This window comes from Pseudorca crassidens, chromosome 17, assembly GCF_039906515.1.
Source record: "Pseudorca crassidens isolate mPseCra1 chromosome 17, mPseCra1.hap1, whole genome shotgun sequence".
In the NCBI taxonomy this organism is placed as follows: Eukaryota; Metazoa; Chordata; class Mammalia; order Artiodactyla; family Delphinidae; genus Pseudorca; species Pseudorca crassidens.
The window spans coordinates 38537846-38553101 of NC_090312.1; the positions used below are offsets into that span (position 1 = coordinate 38537846).

Here is a 15256-nt window from a genome sequence, read left to right on the forward strand (position 1 = left end):
TCTCCCTCCTTTTCTTGATGAGTCTGGCTAATGGTTTATCAATTTTGTTTATCTTCTCAAAGAACCAGCTTTTAGTGTTATTGATCTTTGCTATTGTTTTCTTTGTTTCTATTTCATTTATTTCTGCTCTGATCATTATGATTTCTTTACTTCTACTAACTTTGGGTTTTTTTTTTTTTTTGTTCTTCTTTCTCTAGTTGCTTTAGGTGTAAGGGTAGATTATTTATTTGAGATTTTTCTTGTTTCTTGATGTAGACTTGTATTGCTATACACTTCCCTCTTAGAACTGCTTTTGCTGCATCCCATAGGTTTTGGATTATCATGTTTTCATCGTCATTTGTCTCTAGGTATTTTTTGATTTCTTCTTTGATTTCTTCAGTGATCTCTTGATTATTTAGTAACGTATTGTTTAGCCTCCATGTGTTTGTATTTTTTACGTTTTTTTCCCTGTAATTTATTTCTAATCTCATAGTGTTGTGTTCAGGAAAGATGCTTGATAGGATTTTGGTTTTCTTACATTTACTGAGGCTTTATTTTTGACCCAAGGTGTGATCTGTCTTGGAGAATGTTCCATGTGCACTTGAGAAGAAAGTGTCATCTGCTGTTTTTGGATGGAATGTCCTATAAATAACAATTAAGTCTATGTGGTGTATTGTGTCATTTAAAGCTTGTGTTTCCTTATTAATTTTTTGTTTGGATTATCTGTCCATTGGTTTAAGTGAGGTGTTACAGTCCCCCGCTATTATTGTTTTACTGTCAATTTCCACTTTTATAACTGTTAGCAGTTGGCTTATGTATTGAGGTGCTCCTGTGTTGGTGCATATATATTTATAATTGTTATATCTTACTCTTGGATTGATCCCTTGATTGTTATGTAGTATCCTTCCTTGTGTCTTGTAACATTCTTTATTTTAAAGTCTATTTTATCTGATATGAGTATTGCTTCTCCAGCTTTCTTTTGATTTCCATTTGCATGGAATATCTTTTTCCTTCCCATCACTTTCAGTCTGTATGTGTCCCTAGGTGTGAAGTGGGTCTCTTGTAGACAGCATATATATGGGTCTTGTTTTTGTATCCATTCAGCAAACCTTTGTCTTTTGGTTGGAGCATTTAATCCATTCACATTTAAGGTAATTATTGATATGTATGTTCCTATTACCATTTTCTTAATTGTTATGGTTTTGTTTTTATAGCTTCTTTTCTTCTCTTGTGTCTCCCACTTAGAGAAGTTCCTTTAGCTTTTTTTGTAGAGCTGGTTTGGTGGTGCTGAGTTCTTCGAGCTTTTGCTTGTCTGTAAAGCTTTTGATTTCTCCATTGAATCTGAATGAGATCCTTGCTGGGTAGGGTAATCTTGGTTGTAGGTTTTTCTCTTTCATCACTTTAAATATCTCATGCCACTTCCTCTGGTTTGTAGAGCTTCTGCTGAGAAATCAGCTGTTACCCTTATGGGTGTTCCCTTGTATGCTATTTGTCATTTTTCCCTTGTTGCTTTCATTGTTTTTAATTTTTGTCAATGTTTTTAATATGTGTCTCGGCATGTTCCTCCTTGGCTTTATCCTGCCTGGCATTTCTGTGAGCTTCCTGCACTTGGTCGGCTATTTCCTTTCCCATGTTAGGGAAGTTTTCGACTATAATCTCTTCAAATATTTTGTCAGGTTCTTTCTCTCTCTCTTCTCTTTCTGGGACCCCTATAATGCGAATGTTGTTGCATTTAATTTTGCCCCAGCTGTCTCTTAGGCTGTTTTCATTTCTCTCCTTTGTTTTTTTCTTTATTCTGTTCCATGGCAGTGAGTTCCACCATTCTGTCTTCCAGGTCACTTATCTGTTCTTTTGCCTCAGTTATTCTGCTTTTGATTTCTTCTAGTGCATTTTTCATTTCAGTTATTGTATTGTTCTTCTCTGTTTGTTTGTTCTTTAATTCTTCTATGTGTTCCTTAATTCTTCTCATTCTTTGTTAAACATTTCTTGCATCTTCTCAATCTTTTCCTTCATTCTTTTTCCGAGGTCCTGGATCATCTTCATTATCATTATTCTGAATTGTTTTCCTTAAGGTTTCCTATCTCCACTTCATTTAGTTGTTTTTCTGGGGTTTGTCTTGTTCCTTTATCTGGTACATCATCCTGTGCGTTTTCATCTTGTCTATCTTTCTGTGAATGTGGTTTTTCCCACAGTCTGTGGGTTTTTAGTTCTTCTTGCTTCTTTTGATTGAATTCTTGGCATTATAAATTTTTACATTGTTAAGGCTGAGTTTTGTTTGTTTTGCAGGCATACTTCAGAGATACTGCAGGTCCAGTTCCAGACAACTGCAATAAAGCAAACATTGCAACAAAGTGAATCACACGAATTTTTTGGTTTTCCAGTGCACAAAAAAGTTGTGTTTAAGCTATGCTGTTGTCTATTAAGTGGGCGGCAGTATTGTCTAAAATACAATGTAATATACCTTAATTGAAAAATACTTTATTTCTAAAAAGTGCTAACCATCATCTGAGCCTTCAGCTAGATGTAATCTGTTTTGCTCCTGGAAGGTCTTGCCCCAGTGTTGATGTCTGCTGACTAATGAGGGTGATGGTTGCTGAAAGTTGGCATTGCTGTTGCAATTTCTTAAAATAAGACAACAGTGAAGTTTGCCACTTCAGTTACTCTTTCTTTCCTGAATGATTTCTCTGTAGCATGCAATGCTGCTTGATAGCATTTTATCCACAGTATAACCTCTTTCAAAGTTGGAGTCAGTCCTTTTAAACCCTGCTGTTTCATCAACTAAGTTTATGTCATATTTAACATCCTTTGTTGTCATTTTCACAGTCTTGATAGCATCGTCATCAGGAGTAGATTCTATCTCAAGAAAGTACTTTCTTTGCTCATCCATGAGGAGCAACTCCTCATCCGCTAATGTTTTATCATGAGATTACAGCAATTCAGTCACATCTTCAGGTTCGACTTTTAATTCTAGTTCTCTTGCTGTTTCTACCATGTCTGCAGTATTTTCCTCCACTGAAGTTTTGAACCCCTCAAAGTCATCCATGAGAATTGGATTCAGCTTCTTCCAAACCCTTATTGATGTTGGTATTTTGACCTTTTCCCTTGAATCATGAATGTTCTTGTGATTAGTAAATCCTTTCCAAAAGGTTTTCAGTTTACTTTGCCCAGAGCCTTCAGAGGAGTCACTATCTATGGCAGCTGTAGCCTTATGAAATAACATTTTTAAAATAATAAGACTTGAATGAAAGTTGAAATTGCTCCTTTATTTGTGGGCTGCAGAATGGACGTTGTGTTAGCAGGCATGAAAACAACATTACTCTTTTTGTACGTCTTCATAAGAGCTCTTGGGTGACCAAGTGCACTGTCAATGAGCAGTAATGTTTTGAAAGGAATCTTTTTTTCTGAGCAGCAGTTCTCAACAGTGGGCTTAAAATATTCAGTAAACCATGTTGTAAACAGATGTATTGTCATCCAGGCTTTATTATGCCACTTACAGAGCACAGGCAGAGTGGATGTAGCATAATTCTTAAGGACCCCAGGATTTTCAGATTGGTAAATGAGCATTGGCTTCAACTTAGAGTCACCAGCTGCATTGTCCTGTGAAGCCAGACATTGACTTTTCCTCTTTAGCTATGAAAGTTGTAGATGGTATATTCTTCCAATATAAGGCTGTTTCATCTACATTGAAAATCTGTTGTTTAGTGTAGGCATCTTCATTAACTATCTTAGCTGAATCTTCTGTGTAACTTGCTGCAGCTTCTACCTGAGCACCTTCTGCTTCACCTTTCACTTTCACGTTATAGAGATGGTTTCTTTCCTTAAAATCCATGAACCACCCTCTGCTAGCTTCAGGCTTTTCTTTTGCCACTTCCTTACCTTTTTCTGTCTTTATAGCATTGAAGAGAATTAGGGCTTTGATCTGGATTAAGCTTTGGTTTAAGGTAATGCTGTGGCTGGTTTGATCTATTGAGACCACTAAAACTTTCTATCAGCAGTAAGGCTGTTTTGCTTTCTTATCATTTGTGTGTTCACTGGAGTAGCACCTTTACTTTTCTTCAAGAACTTTTCCTTAGCATTCAAAAGGGTAACTGTTTGGCACAGGAGGCCTGGCTTATGGCCTTTCTCAGCTTTCGACATGCCTTCTTCACTAAGCTTAACCAATTCTAGCTTTTGATTTAAAGTGAGAGATATGTGACTCTTTTTTCACTTGAACACTTAAAGTTGTTGTACCGTTATTCATTGGCCTAATTTCAGTATTGTTTTGTCTCAGGGAATAGGGAGGCCTGAGGAAAGGGAGAGAAATGGGGAATGGCCAATTGGTGGAGCAGTTAGAACAGAAAACATTTATTAAGTTCATTGTCTTATATGGGCATGGTTCATGGCACCCCAAAACACATTACAATGGTAACATCAAAGATCATTGATTACAGATTACCATAAAAATATAATAATAATGAAAAAGTTTGAAATATTGTGAGAATTACCAAAATGTGACACAGAGACACAAAGTGAGCAAATGCTGTTGGAAAAATGGCACCAATAGTCTTGCTCTGTGCAGCGTTGCCACAAACCTTCCTTTTGTAAAAAACTTAGTATTTTTCAAAGCACGATAAAACGAGGTATGCCTATATAGACTTATTCTGGTAGGCAGTTGTTACCTTGTAGATTGGCTCAGTGCTTTTGAAGCCTGTTTTTAAGCTCCTTTTGGGAGAGTCTAAAGTAAAGTAGCGTTTATGTTTTGGTAATGCAGTCTCTTTTCTAAAACAAGGCTGTTCTGGGATGTCTACTGAATGTCCTTTGTATTCTACGAGTTCACTTAACTGTTGACAGTGGGAAAGATTCTCAGCCTTGTGTGACCTCTGGGAGTTGTTCTTTTTAAAACTCCCTGGTCGTTTTTTTCTCCTAGGAAATTGATTTTGTTGGGTTTTGTAGAGTGTTTTTGTAAGCACGTACAGGTTGGCATTCAGCTAAATAGTCAAGGGAGCTCTTAGGTAGATTGATGGACCTGTTTCTCTGTATAGCTCTTTTCTCACAGGTATTCTGTAATGCACATTTTATTTGCCTTGCCTCCCCAAACTCCCATCTTTGTTTCTTTAACTCAGCAAAATTGCTTGGCTCTGTTGGGTTCCCTTCTCCCTGTGCTACATTTTGGACATAACCTATAGATCTAAAGCTTGGGTGATAGTAGGGCTTATCTTATTTCTTTCCCTTTTCTCATGGATCTCTGTCCTGAAATATCTGATACTCATGTCTGAAAATAGTTGCTTCCTATATTTTTCTGAGTTTTTTAGTTGTTTACAGCAGCCAGGTAATTCTGGATCCTCTTACTTCCTTGCAGTCAGAAGTGGAAATCCTGTAATGGACACTTTTAAATCTTTAAGTTGTTTGAACTTTCAGTAGCATTTGAAAATGGTCAAGTACTACTTTCTTGTCCTTCATGACCTCATTTACTAAATATTGATGTTTTCCTGGGATGTCTTCTTGACCCTTACGTCTTCTTAAACATTTTCCTGATGATTTTATCTCTTCTCAAGTCTTCAGGCTTCATCTGTGTGCTGGTGACACCAAAAATGACATTGCCAACTCAGATCTCTGCTGGTATTCATATATACAGTTGGTTGCTGGAAATCTGCATTTGGATGAGAGGAGTTAAACCCATCTTATTCCCCTCCAGACTTTTTTCTGGTGTTCTTTAGCTTAGTAAATAACATTGCCATCTAGTCATTAGCTTAAGCCAAAGGCTTATTAAGAGACATGCTCAACTCCTCTCTTTCTTGCATCATCCCATATTTAATCAAAACCACTTTCTGTTGACTGTGCCTCTTTAATATCTTGATTAGCTTATCCTCTCTCCATTCTTACTGCCACTGCTATATTCTCTGCATACATATTTTGAATAATCCCCTACTGGTTTCCCTTCTCTACTGTTGCTTACTGCATGTCCTTCCTCTGGATTACAGGGGAAGTGATCTTTTTAAAATAGAGCTCCTAACATGGTTTACAAGACTCTTTTTAACCTGACCCTTTTTAATACATCCTGGCCACTTTTACTTTATTCTTTCTGAATTATTTTTGGTCCTTTATACATGATACTTTATTCATAGCGAATTATTTTTGGTCTTTCAGACATACCATGTATAATGCCTCTCATTTCTTGCTTCTAGATATTTCTGCACATGCCATACTATGGATAACTTAAAAAAAAAACAAAATAAAAAGATATTTCTCTATGGCAAATAGTCAAGTAGACCATAAAACTAAAAACTCTTAAGTGAAGTCAATACAAGTGAAAATATGTACAACCTAAATGAAAGCCAGTTTTCCTTGTATACAGATAAGAAAAGGACCAAAAACCCAGGAGAAAAGTGAGCAAAGAACATGAATAGATGATTTGTTTTATATTATATTAAAAGATGCTCAACTTTACTCATAGTAAGAGAAATGCAAAATAAATCTTCTCTGAGTTACAAGTTTTCACCTAATGTATTGGCTGAAATATTTGGTTCAATACTATGTAGGTGGAATTGTGGGAAAAGATGCTCTCTCATATATTACTGGTAGGAGATTAAATTTGTATAAGCCCCCTGGTGGGCAGTTTGTTAATATCTATTAATATACATATATATTAATATCACATACAATTATAGTAGATAAAATATACCATAATATAATCAATCAAAAATTTTAATAATTACTATATAGTTATTATAATAGTGATCTTATGTTATTAAATTTATATTATGACATATGGTTATACTTACAGTATATGTGCTTATTTATCAATATATATACTTCTATATTTGTGTGTGTTTATATATTCCCTTGACCTCGCAGTTTTGCTTCTGGGAATTTATCTTAAAGATATGCTGGCACGTGTGTGAGTTGACTTATGTATAAGCTTATTTATTGCAGTGTTGTTTATATTAGCAAAAGGGAACCTAGATATCCATAAGTAAAGGATCGGAGAGTAAGAGATACTACATCTTTGCAACAGAATAGGATGTAGATGTAAAAAAGAAAAGAATGAGGATGCTTTCTATGTATTTATGTTGTAGAGATCTCCAACATGGATTTTATGTTGTCAAGTAAAAATATCAAAATATATAACAGTGTGGATAAAAAACATTGTGTATAAAATGCTATATTGTGTGTTAAAAGGGGGAGAAATAAAAATATATATTCATATTTGTATAAAGGTTTCACAAGAAGCAAATAAAAGTGCTTATTCTTTGAGGTGTTTCTGGGAAGATTAAGAACAGGGGTTGGAAGGAGACTATATACTGTATACTTTTTTATATTGATTGATTTTTGAACCATTTGAGTATATTGCCTCTTAAAAGTAAAATTAAAAAATTTATGAAAGATGTTAAGGAAAATATTTTTTCTGTTCTTTTTCTCATCAGTAAGCTAAAAAAGCTGAGTGAAGACAGTTTGACTAAGCAGCCTGAAGAAGTTTTTGATGTACTAGAGAAACTGGGAGAAGGGTAAGTACAAAAACATGAAAGTAACATTTAGATAATGACAGAACAGTTATAAAATACTGTGTAAGATTAGTCTTTCACTAGAGTATATTTGATTGAATTGAGTAGTAAGAGTATAGAGGGAATGTACCTGAACATAGTGAAGGGCCGTATGTGACAAACCCAAGCTAACATCATACTCCATAGTGAAAAGCTGAAAGTACAGGAGAACTTTCAGGATAATAAAAGGCACAAAACACAATTAAAACAGCTTAGATTAGCAAGAATAGGGAAAAAGAAATAGAGAAAACAAAAATATAAAGTAGTAAGCTAAATGTAAGTTGGAAGGAATAAAGTGAAATACATTTTTCACTAAATGTCAGTTCTCTCATAGACATATTATTAGGGCTAATTAAAATGCAAAACCTAGCTATATGCTGTTTATAAGATGCCCATGTAATACAAAGGGTAGATATATAGTGGTATTTCCTATTAGAGATATCAGATAAGAACTAATCACACCAAAAAACAAAAAAGAAAGCAGGAGTGGCAATATTTATATCAGGTAAATTAAAGTTAAAAGATCTTAAGTGAGTAAAGAGGGGTTAATATTCAAATGAAGAATAAAGAGGGATATTAGGTAATGATATAAAAGACAGCTTATAATGAAACATATATGTGTCAGTCGCCGTGACAGTTAAATTTCTGAAGCAAAGCTATTAGAAACATTAGGGGAATCTAATAAAAATATATTCATGTGAGAGATTTTAATATATCTTTTTCTGAATTGGACAGAATAAGGAAAAAAGAGAAAGGACTTAAAGGGATTAAGTATTATAATCAACAAGCTTGATTATGTATATGTGTGTGTATATATATATATACACACACACACCATATATATGGTATGTATTTATACTTACACTGATATAACTATTCTTGCCTCCCCCCACCCCCATTTTTTAGTATATTCATGGACCACTGATGAAAAAAAACTAACAAAAAAACCCCAACAAATTCTAAAAAAAGGGATTTTTCAGGTTACATTTCTAATTATAGTCTACTAAAATTAGAACTAAATAATTAACAATATGATAAAACCCACACTTGTTGGAAATTAAGAAAGATAATCTGAGGTAACCTATGAAGAGGAAATTGCAAATTATCTAGAAAACAGTGAAATAGAGAACAAATCATACTAATATTTATGGAATCCAGCAAAGCTGTAATTAGGTGACCATATTTAGTTTTAAATTTCTTTACTACTAAAGAAGAAAGACCAAAAAGTAAGTAAGTAAGTAAATAAATAAATAAATAAAATAACTTAGTGCTTATTTAAAGAACTGAGAAAAATAATAAAATGTACCAGAAGAAACTAGAAATAGAGAATTCATGAACTAAAAAGCTGAAATTGATGAAATAGAAAGTAAAAAAATTAGAAATAATACATGTATATAAAATATACTTCTTTGAACAGGTCATTAAAGTAGTTAAACCTAGTTCTGACTTTGACTAAAGAAAAAAGAGCAAAAATAATTGAAGATTTGGAATAAGAAAGAAGATACAAGCAATAATAAAGAAACGATTTGAAGAATTAAAAGACTACTAAATGCTGCTTTATGAAAACTCATTGGAAAATCTAGAAGTAGATGATTCCATAACAAAATATGAATTGTGTGAATTGACTCCCAAAGAAGTTTAAACTTAGATATATCAATTACCATAGAAAAGATGGAAAGGCAGTTAAATATCTATTAATTAAAAAGATACCAGGGCTTCCCTGGTGGCGCAGTGGTTGAGAATCTGCCTGCTAATGCAGGGGACACGGGTTCGAGCCCTGGTCTGGGAAGATCCCACATGCCGTGGAGCAACTAGGCCCGTGAGCCACAACTACTGAGCCTGTGCGTCTGGAGCCTGTGCTCCGCAACAAGAGAGGCCACGACAGTGAGAGGCCTGCACACCGCAATGAAGAGTGGCCCCCGCTTGCCACAACTAGAGAAAGCCCTTGCACAGAAACGAAGACCCAACACAGTCAAAAATAAAAATAAATAATAAATTAAAAAAAAAAAAAAAAAGATACCAGCTCATGATATGTGTACACATATAGCTGATTCACTTTGTTATATAGCAGAAACAAACACATCATTGTAAAGCAATTACAGTCCTAAAGATGTTTTAAAGAAAAAAAAAAAGATACCAGCTCATGGCAGCAGTATTCACAATAGCCAAATGTGGGGATGTCCATCACTTGATGAATGGATAAACAAAATGTGATATATCTGTACAATGGAATATTATATAGCTATTAAAAAGAATGAAGTACTGATACATGCCTCAGTATGGATGAACCTTGAATCATATATTCAGTGAAAGAAGCCAGATACAAAAAGTCACATATGATTCCATTTATATGAGGTATCCACAATGGACAAATCCATAGAGACAGAAAGCAGATTCCAAATGATTTGGAACTAGATAGAGGTGGTAAGGATTACACAACATTGTGAATGCAATAAATGCCGTTGAATTGTACACTTTAAAATGTTCATTTTACTAAAAAAAAAAAAAGTACCAGCTAAGTTTTATCCAGTCATTAAGGGACAAAGAATTGCAGTTATTTTTATGAAGCCAGCATAACTTTAATCAAAATCTAGATGTATGGGGCTTCCCTGGTGGCGCAGTGGTTGGGAGTCCGCCTGCTGATGCAGGGGACGCGGGTTCGTGTCCCAGTCCGGGAGGATCCCACATGCTGCGGAGCGGCTGGGCCCGTGAGCCATGGCCGCTGAGCCTGCACATCCGGAGCCCGTGCTCCGCAGCGGGAGAGGCCACAACAGTGAGAGGCCCGCGTACCGCAAAAAAAAAAAAAAAAAAAAAAAATCTAGATGTATGAAAAAAGAAAACTGTAGTTCAGCCTTACTTTGCTACCCATTATGATTACCATGCCCACCTTTTCTCAGATGGAAAGACATTGCCACTTTACTTCTTAATGGATTCCAACATCCATTAAATTTAGGGAACTTATTTCAGTGTTGGCATCTCTGTTACCTCTGACCTGCATTGCACTATACAGCTTTCAGTGACACTAGTAAAGGGAGTATTCTCTGGACTCTCTCAGTGAGCATACTTAGAGGGTGGGCCAGCAGGTCACATGGTGAGATATCTATTCTAGTATTCCATCTGCTTGAGCCTTTGATCTCCTTCCTCTGATGTGTAGTGAGGATCCCTGGCATCTCACTTAATGTGGGCCATTGTTGAGTCTGGGTTTTAGTTAACTAGCTGAGCAGACTGTTAGGGACACTCTCAACTGTTTGTAAGAAGTAAATTCCTTTCTCCCTGGAAATCTTAGAATTCCTTCCCACACATATTCTTTAGGGTTCTGCTAATAAAAACTGACAAAATCATACACCTCTTTTGGTGTGACTAGTAGGTACTCTTGAGTCAGATTTTGTATTCATTCCTCTGGTGTCTGTGGCAATTTGAGTGTAATTATAGGTCTGGAACAATGAGAGGTGGTCTAGGAAAGGATCTGCATTTCCCTGAAAGGCAGTTCCCTCAAGTAAGGTCTTACAGAGTCTTCAGGCATCATGAGGTTAATTTTCTCAGACTAGGGGACAGGGTTGCTTTTGCTGACAAGGGAGACTTGGTAGGGGTTGGGGTTTCAGGTATTCAGATTAATAACAATCTACGTTAATATCCCAATACCAATTCTCTGGGTACCTTTCTTTACAGTTAAACACCTAACTTTAGCGTAGTAGTCCTGGTGATGTTGTGAATTCAGTTTGCAATGTAATTCAGCTTCCAGCAAGATTAGACTTCGAGTTTGGGTTTCAGAAGTCTCAGTCCTGGGCATATAAAAATTATGACTTTCTTTTGGAGCATTCAGAAGTTTTCTGGGTCTCTCAGTCTTGGGCTGGCAATTTAAGCCCTGAGCTTGTTATAATTGTTTTATGACTTTTCCAGTGTAGGCAGGAGCAGCCATTCCATTCTGCAGTCTTTGTACCCTTATTTTCACTGTGACATTCAATTGATACATGGTCTTCTAAAGCTTTGCCTAGACTCCAGGCAACTAAGGATAGTAATTTAAATAATTGTTTTGCCCCTAAATACCATAGGCTATCAATGTTCTGTTTGTCACTTGTTTTGAAGCCATCACTGTATTCAAATCTAAGAAAAAACGAATCCAGGATTCCCATCTTTAAGATTCCTTCCCTTAGAACCATTTCCTTCCGCAAAACTATTGGTAGCAGGACATGGTTAGGAAAAGAAAGGCTACTCTGTGTACTCTGGGTTTAAAGAGTTTATTATGAAATTTAGGGCTCAAATGACTTGCGGAAGGGCCAGGGATGCAAAGGTTATGGACTTTGTCACTGAAGGTCAGAGAAGCCAGTGCTGAAGATCTCGGCCTGGAGTACTCAAGTGGTGTTTCTTAGAAAGCTCACTTGGGATCTGCTGGAATCCTTAAGAATCTTTGAGAAGCTCCCACCAACTATCTTAGTCTGCAGCAGCAGCATCTTGATTATCAGAAAGCTCAGCAAGAAGCCACTGTGTATCTTATATCTGCTAATGCGTCTGCTTCAGCTAAATTTGGAGAATGATAGTTTCTCCTCAACTTTTTGCCATTTAGATTTCATGCATTGTCAAACTCTTAACTGGGATCCATTCAGGGAAGGGAAATTGGGAAATGTGGTTCCCAGTTTTCCTCCTTTGTAGTGACAAGAAGACCTTAGAAGGGACTGATGGCGTTGCTTAACTGACAATAGATAATCTAGCACTGAATTCTAGATTAGCTTTTGAGGGAAAAAAAAATATGTATACACACACGTATATACACACACATACATACACACACACACACACAGATATGGCTTCTAAGGGGAGATGCAGATTTCCCCTGCTCTCTGAAAGAGCGTTCCTATGAAACCTTTCGTAAGTTGAAATGTTGTAAAGCAAACAAGCAGTTACCTTATGACACGTCTTGCTAATGGATACACAGAATAAATTGAGATAAAGCACAGATGCTCACAGACCCAGTTCAAAGCTCAGGCAGTGTGATGCTGAGATGCTGAGTGTAGTTTCCAGGGAATGAGCTTGGCGGTGCCACTCTTGCTGTTCATGGTACTTTCTCCTTCTGTGATGGCTCCTGCAAAAACACATGTTGAGTGCTGTTTTTGTTTTTCACCTTTTTTTGTAAAAGGGTAAATCTTCTTCGAATTTCTTCTGGTTAGCGAAACAGGTACTAATCCAGGTGTTTTGTAAAAGCGAAGGGGCGTAAGGTGAACTTTTGAAAAGTGGGGTTTACCTGTGTGTGTGTGTGTGTGTATGTGTGTGTGTAAATTAGGACTATACACACGCGCGCGCACACACACACACACACACAAAAACCCAAAGGTGACTTTGGGTATCAAACTAAATTAAATTACTTCAGAAAGCCCAAAGAAACAGAGGATAGAATGCAATTCATTTTGTTAAAGTAACTGCTTTGTCACTCATTTTTCACTTATTTTAAAAGATTGTATATTTGAAATGATTCTGCATAGCTTCCTAATATTAGGAAACATTCCATGTCTCTAACGGCTTGCTCTTCTTTCTCTTCTGTAGAAATAATGTAGTAAGGAAAACATGATCTTTGGAGTCAGAATATGTTTGAATTCTGGCCTTGCTGGTCACTGGTATCTGAGTCTCTATTTCCTCATCTTTTAAAATGGCTGTAATAGTATTTTACCTCACAATTGAGAGGGTTGAATTTGATAATGCTTGTAAAACATCAAGCATAGTACCTGACGTACAATAAGAATTTAGTAAGTGATAGCAGTTTTTACCTTATCTTCTAATTCATCGCAAAATACAAATGGCTTCCCTCTCTCATTGTTCTTGCTTTTTAAGACACATAAATATTTATTGGCAATGTTTCAAGAGTTGTAGCAGAGACAGTTTTTGAGCAAGTGGCCATTAGATCCTGTTACTCATTTTATTTGTCTGTGCGTGTGTGGTCTTGCTCTTGAAGAGAAGAAGATAGTGAAAGGAACATTTGAGAGACCTTGGATCTGTGACTTGGCGGGGACCAGATTTCCTGCTTCTCTAACTTTGGTGTTGTGTGGTCTCCAGCTGAAGATTTCAGTTGCTCTTAAGCAGTCTGAACTATCTGTACTTTGATATTTTGGGGATGATTTTGTTGAAGATGAGATCAGCCTTTTCTTCTAACATGAGACTTTGGCTGTTTTTATTCTGTATTTCATTCTTTTAACTTCTACTTATGTATCTTCTTAACGCTGCATTTGTTTGAGTTGACAAACCGTAAGTCTATTTCTTTCATTCATAAGAAAATCAGCAAATCTTTTTCTATTAATTTGATGATTTTAGTGAATTTTAAGTCTATAATTGAAACATTAAAGCTAAGATATAGGGCTTCCCAGGTGGCGCAGTGGTTGAGAGTCCGCCTGCCGATGTAGCGGACACAGGTTCGTGCCCCGGTCCGGGAAGATCCCACATGCCGCGGAGCGGCTGGGCCCGTGAGCCATGGCCGCTGAGCCTGCGCGCCCAGAGCCTGTGCTCCGCAACGGGAGAGGCCACAACAGTGAGAGGCCCGCGTACCGCAGGAAAAAAAAAAAAAAAAAGCTAAGATATAATTCACTTTTTTAATTTGTTTACTTTGATTTGTCACCATTAAGTAGTATTTTAAATTAGAAAACACTACATGGATACTATATATAAAATAGATAACTAATAAGGACCTACTGTATAGCACGGGGAACTCTACTCAGTACTCTGTAATGGCCTATATAGGAAAAGAATCTAAAAAAGAGTGTATGTATGTATATATATAGCTGATTCACTTTGCTGTACACCTGAAACTAACACAACATTGTAAATCAACTATAGTCCAATAAAAATTTAAGAAAAATAAAAAAAGAAAAGACTACATGTAAAAACGCATAATAGACCATTTTTCTCTAATAGTTATGATGTTTGAAAGGGGAAAAATAAAGAAATGTCTTGGTTTCTTTTAGGTCTTACGGAAGTGTGTTTAAAGCAATACATAAGGAATCTGGTCAAGTTGTGGCAATTAAACAAGTACCTGTTGAGTCAGATCTTCAGGAAATAATCAAAGAAATTTCCATAATGCAGCAATGTGACAGGTATGTAGAGATTTTATTTCTTTACTTTCATTTTGATAAGTTTTGCTAATAATGTATAATAAAATGTGTTCTTTGGTCATTTGTTTAGTTTTCTCTTCTGCCTCCCCATCGGAAGGGAGACTAATGTTTCAAGGAAGATGAGAATAGCTTTGTAGGGTTGTCTTTAGGACTTTCAGCTCTAAAGCACAAATGATATTATAAAGCAAATGTGGTGAAAGAAAATACTCAAGCCCTTTTTTCATTTTCAGGGAAAATTTATGGGTGAGAATTAGTTTTTGATATTAAGGAAAAGTCGTTTAACCATCCTTTTGATTTAATTGTTTTTACTAATTAAAAGCAGTCATGTCTTATGTAACTCTAATTTATTTAACAGACATTTACTGAGCATCCCTAGTGGGCCAGGTACTGTGCCAGGATCTAGGAATATCAAGGGAACTAAGACATTGTTTTTCTTCTTGAGGGGCTGGTAATCTAGTTGGGAAGACAGATACTTAAGCAAATAGCTGTAGTCAGCACAGTCATTATACTGACTGGTACATGAGGAGATCTGAGAACAAGAGGCAGGGCACCTACCTCAGCCAGGAGTCAGGAAGTCTGGAATGCAGAGGAAGAGTAAATTTGGTGAGGAAATAGAGGGATGAGAGACTGTAAAGAGAATTAAAGGTAGAAAGGTGAAAAACA

General features: G+C 36.2%; 1 protein-coding gene across 1 annotated transcript in view; it reads left to right on the forward strand.

The window, feature by feature from the left end:
- Positions 1 to 15256, forward strand: part of STK3 (serine/threonine kinase 3) — a 327224-nt gene that overhangs the window by 48164 nt on the left and 263804 nt on the right. The window contains exons 2-3 of the mRNA XM_067711661.1: positions 7383 to 7463; positions 14447 to 14575. Of these exons, the coding sequence (XP_067567762.1) occupies positions 7383 to 7463; positions 14447 to 14575 (210 nt within the window). The remainder of the gene's footprint in view (positions 1 to 7382; positions 7464 to 14446; positions 14576 to 15256) is intronic.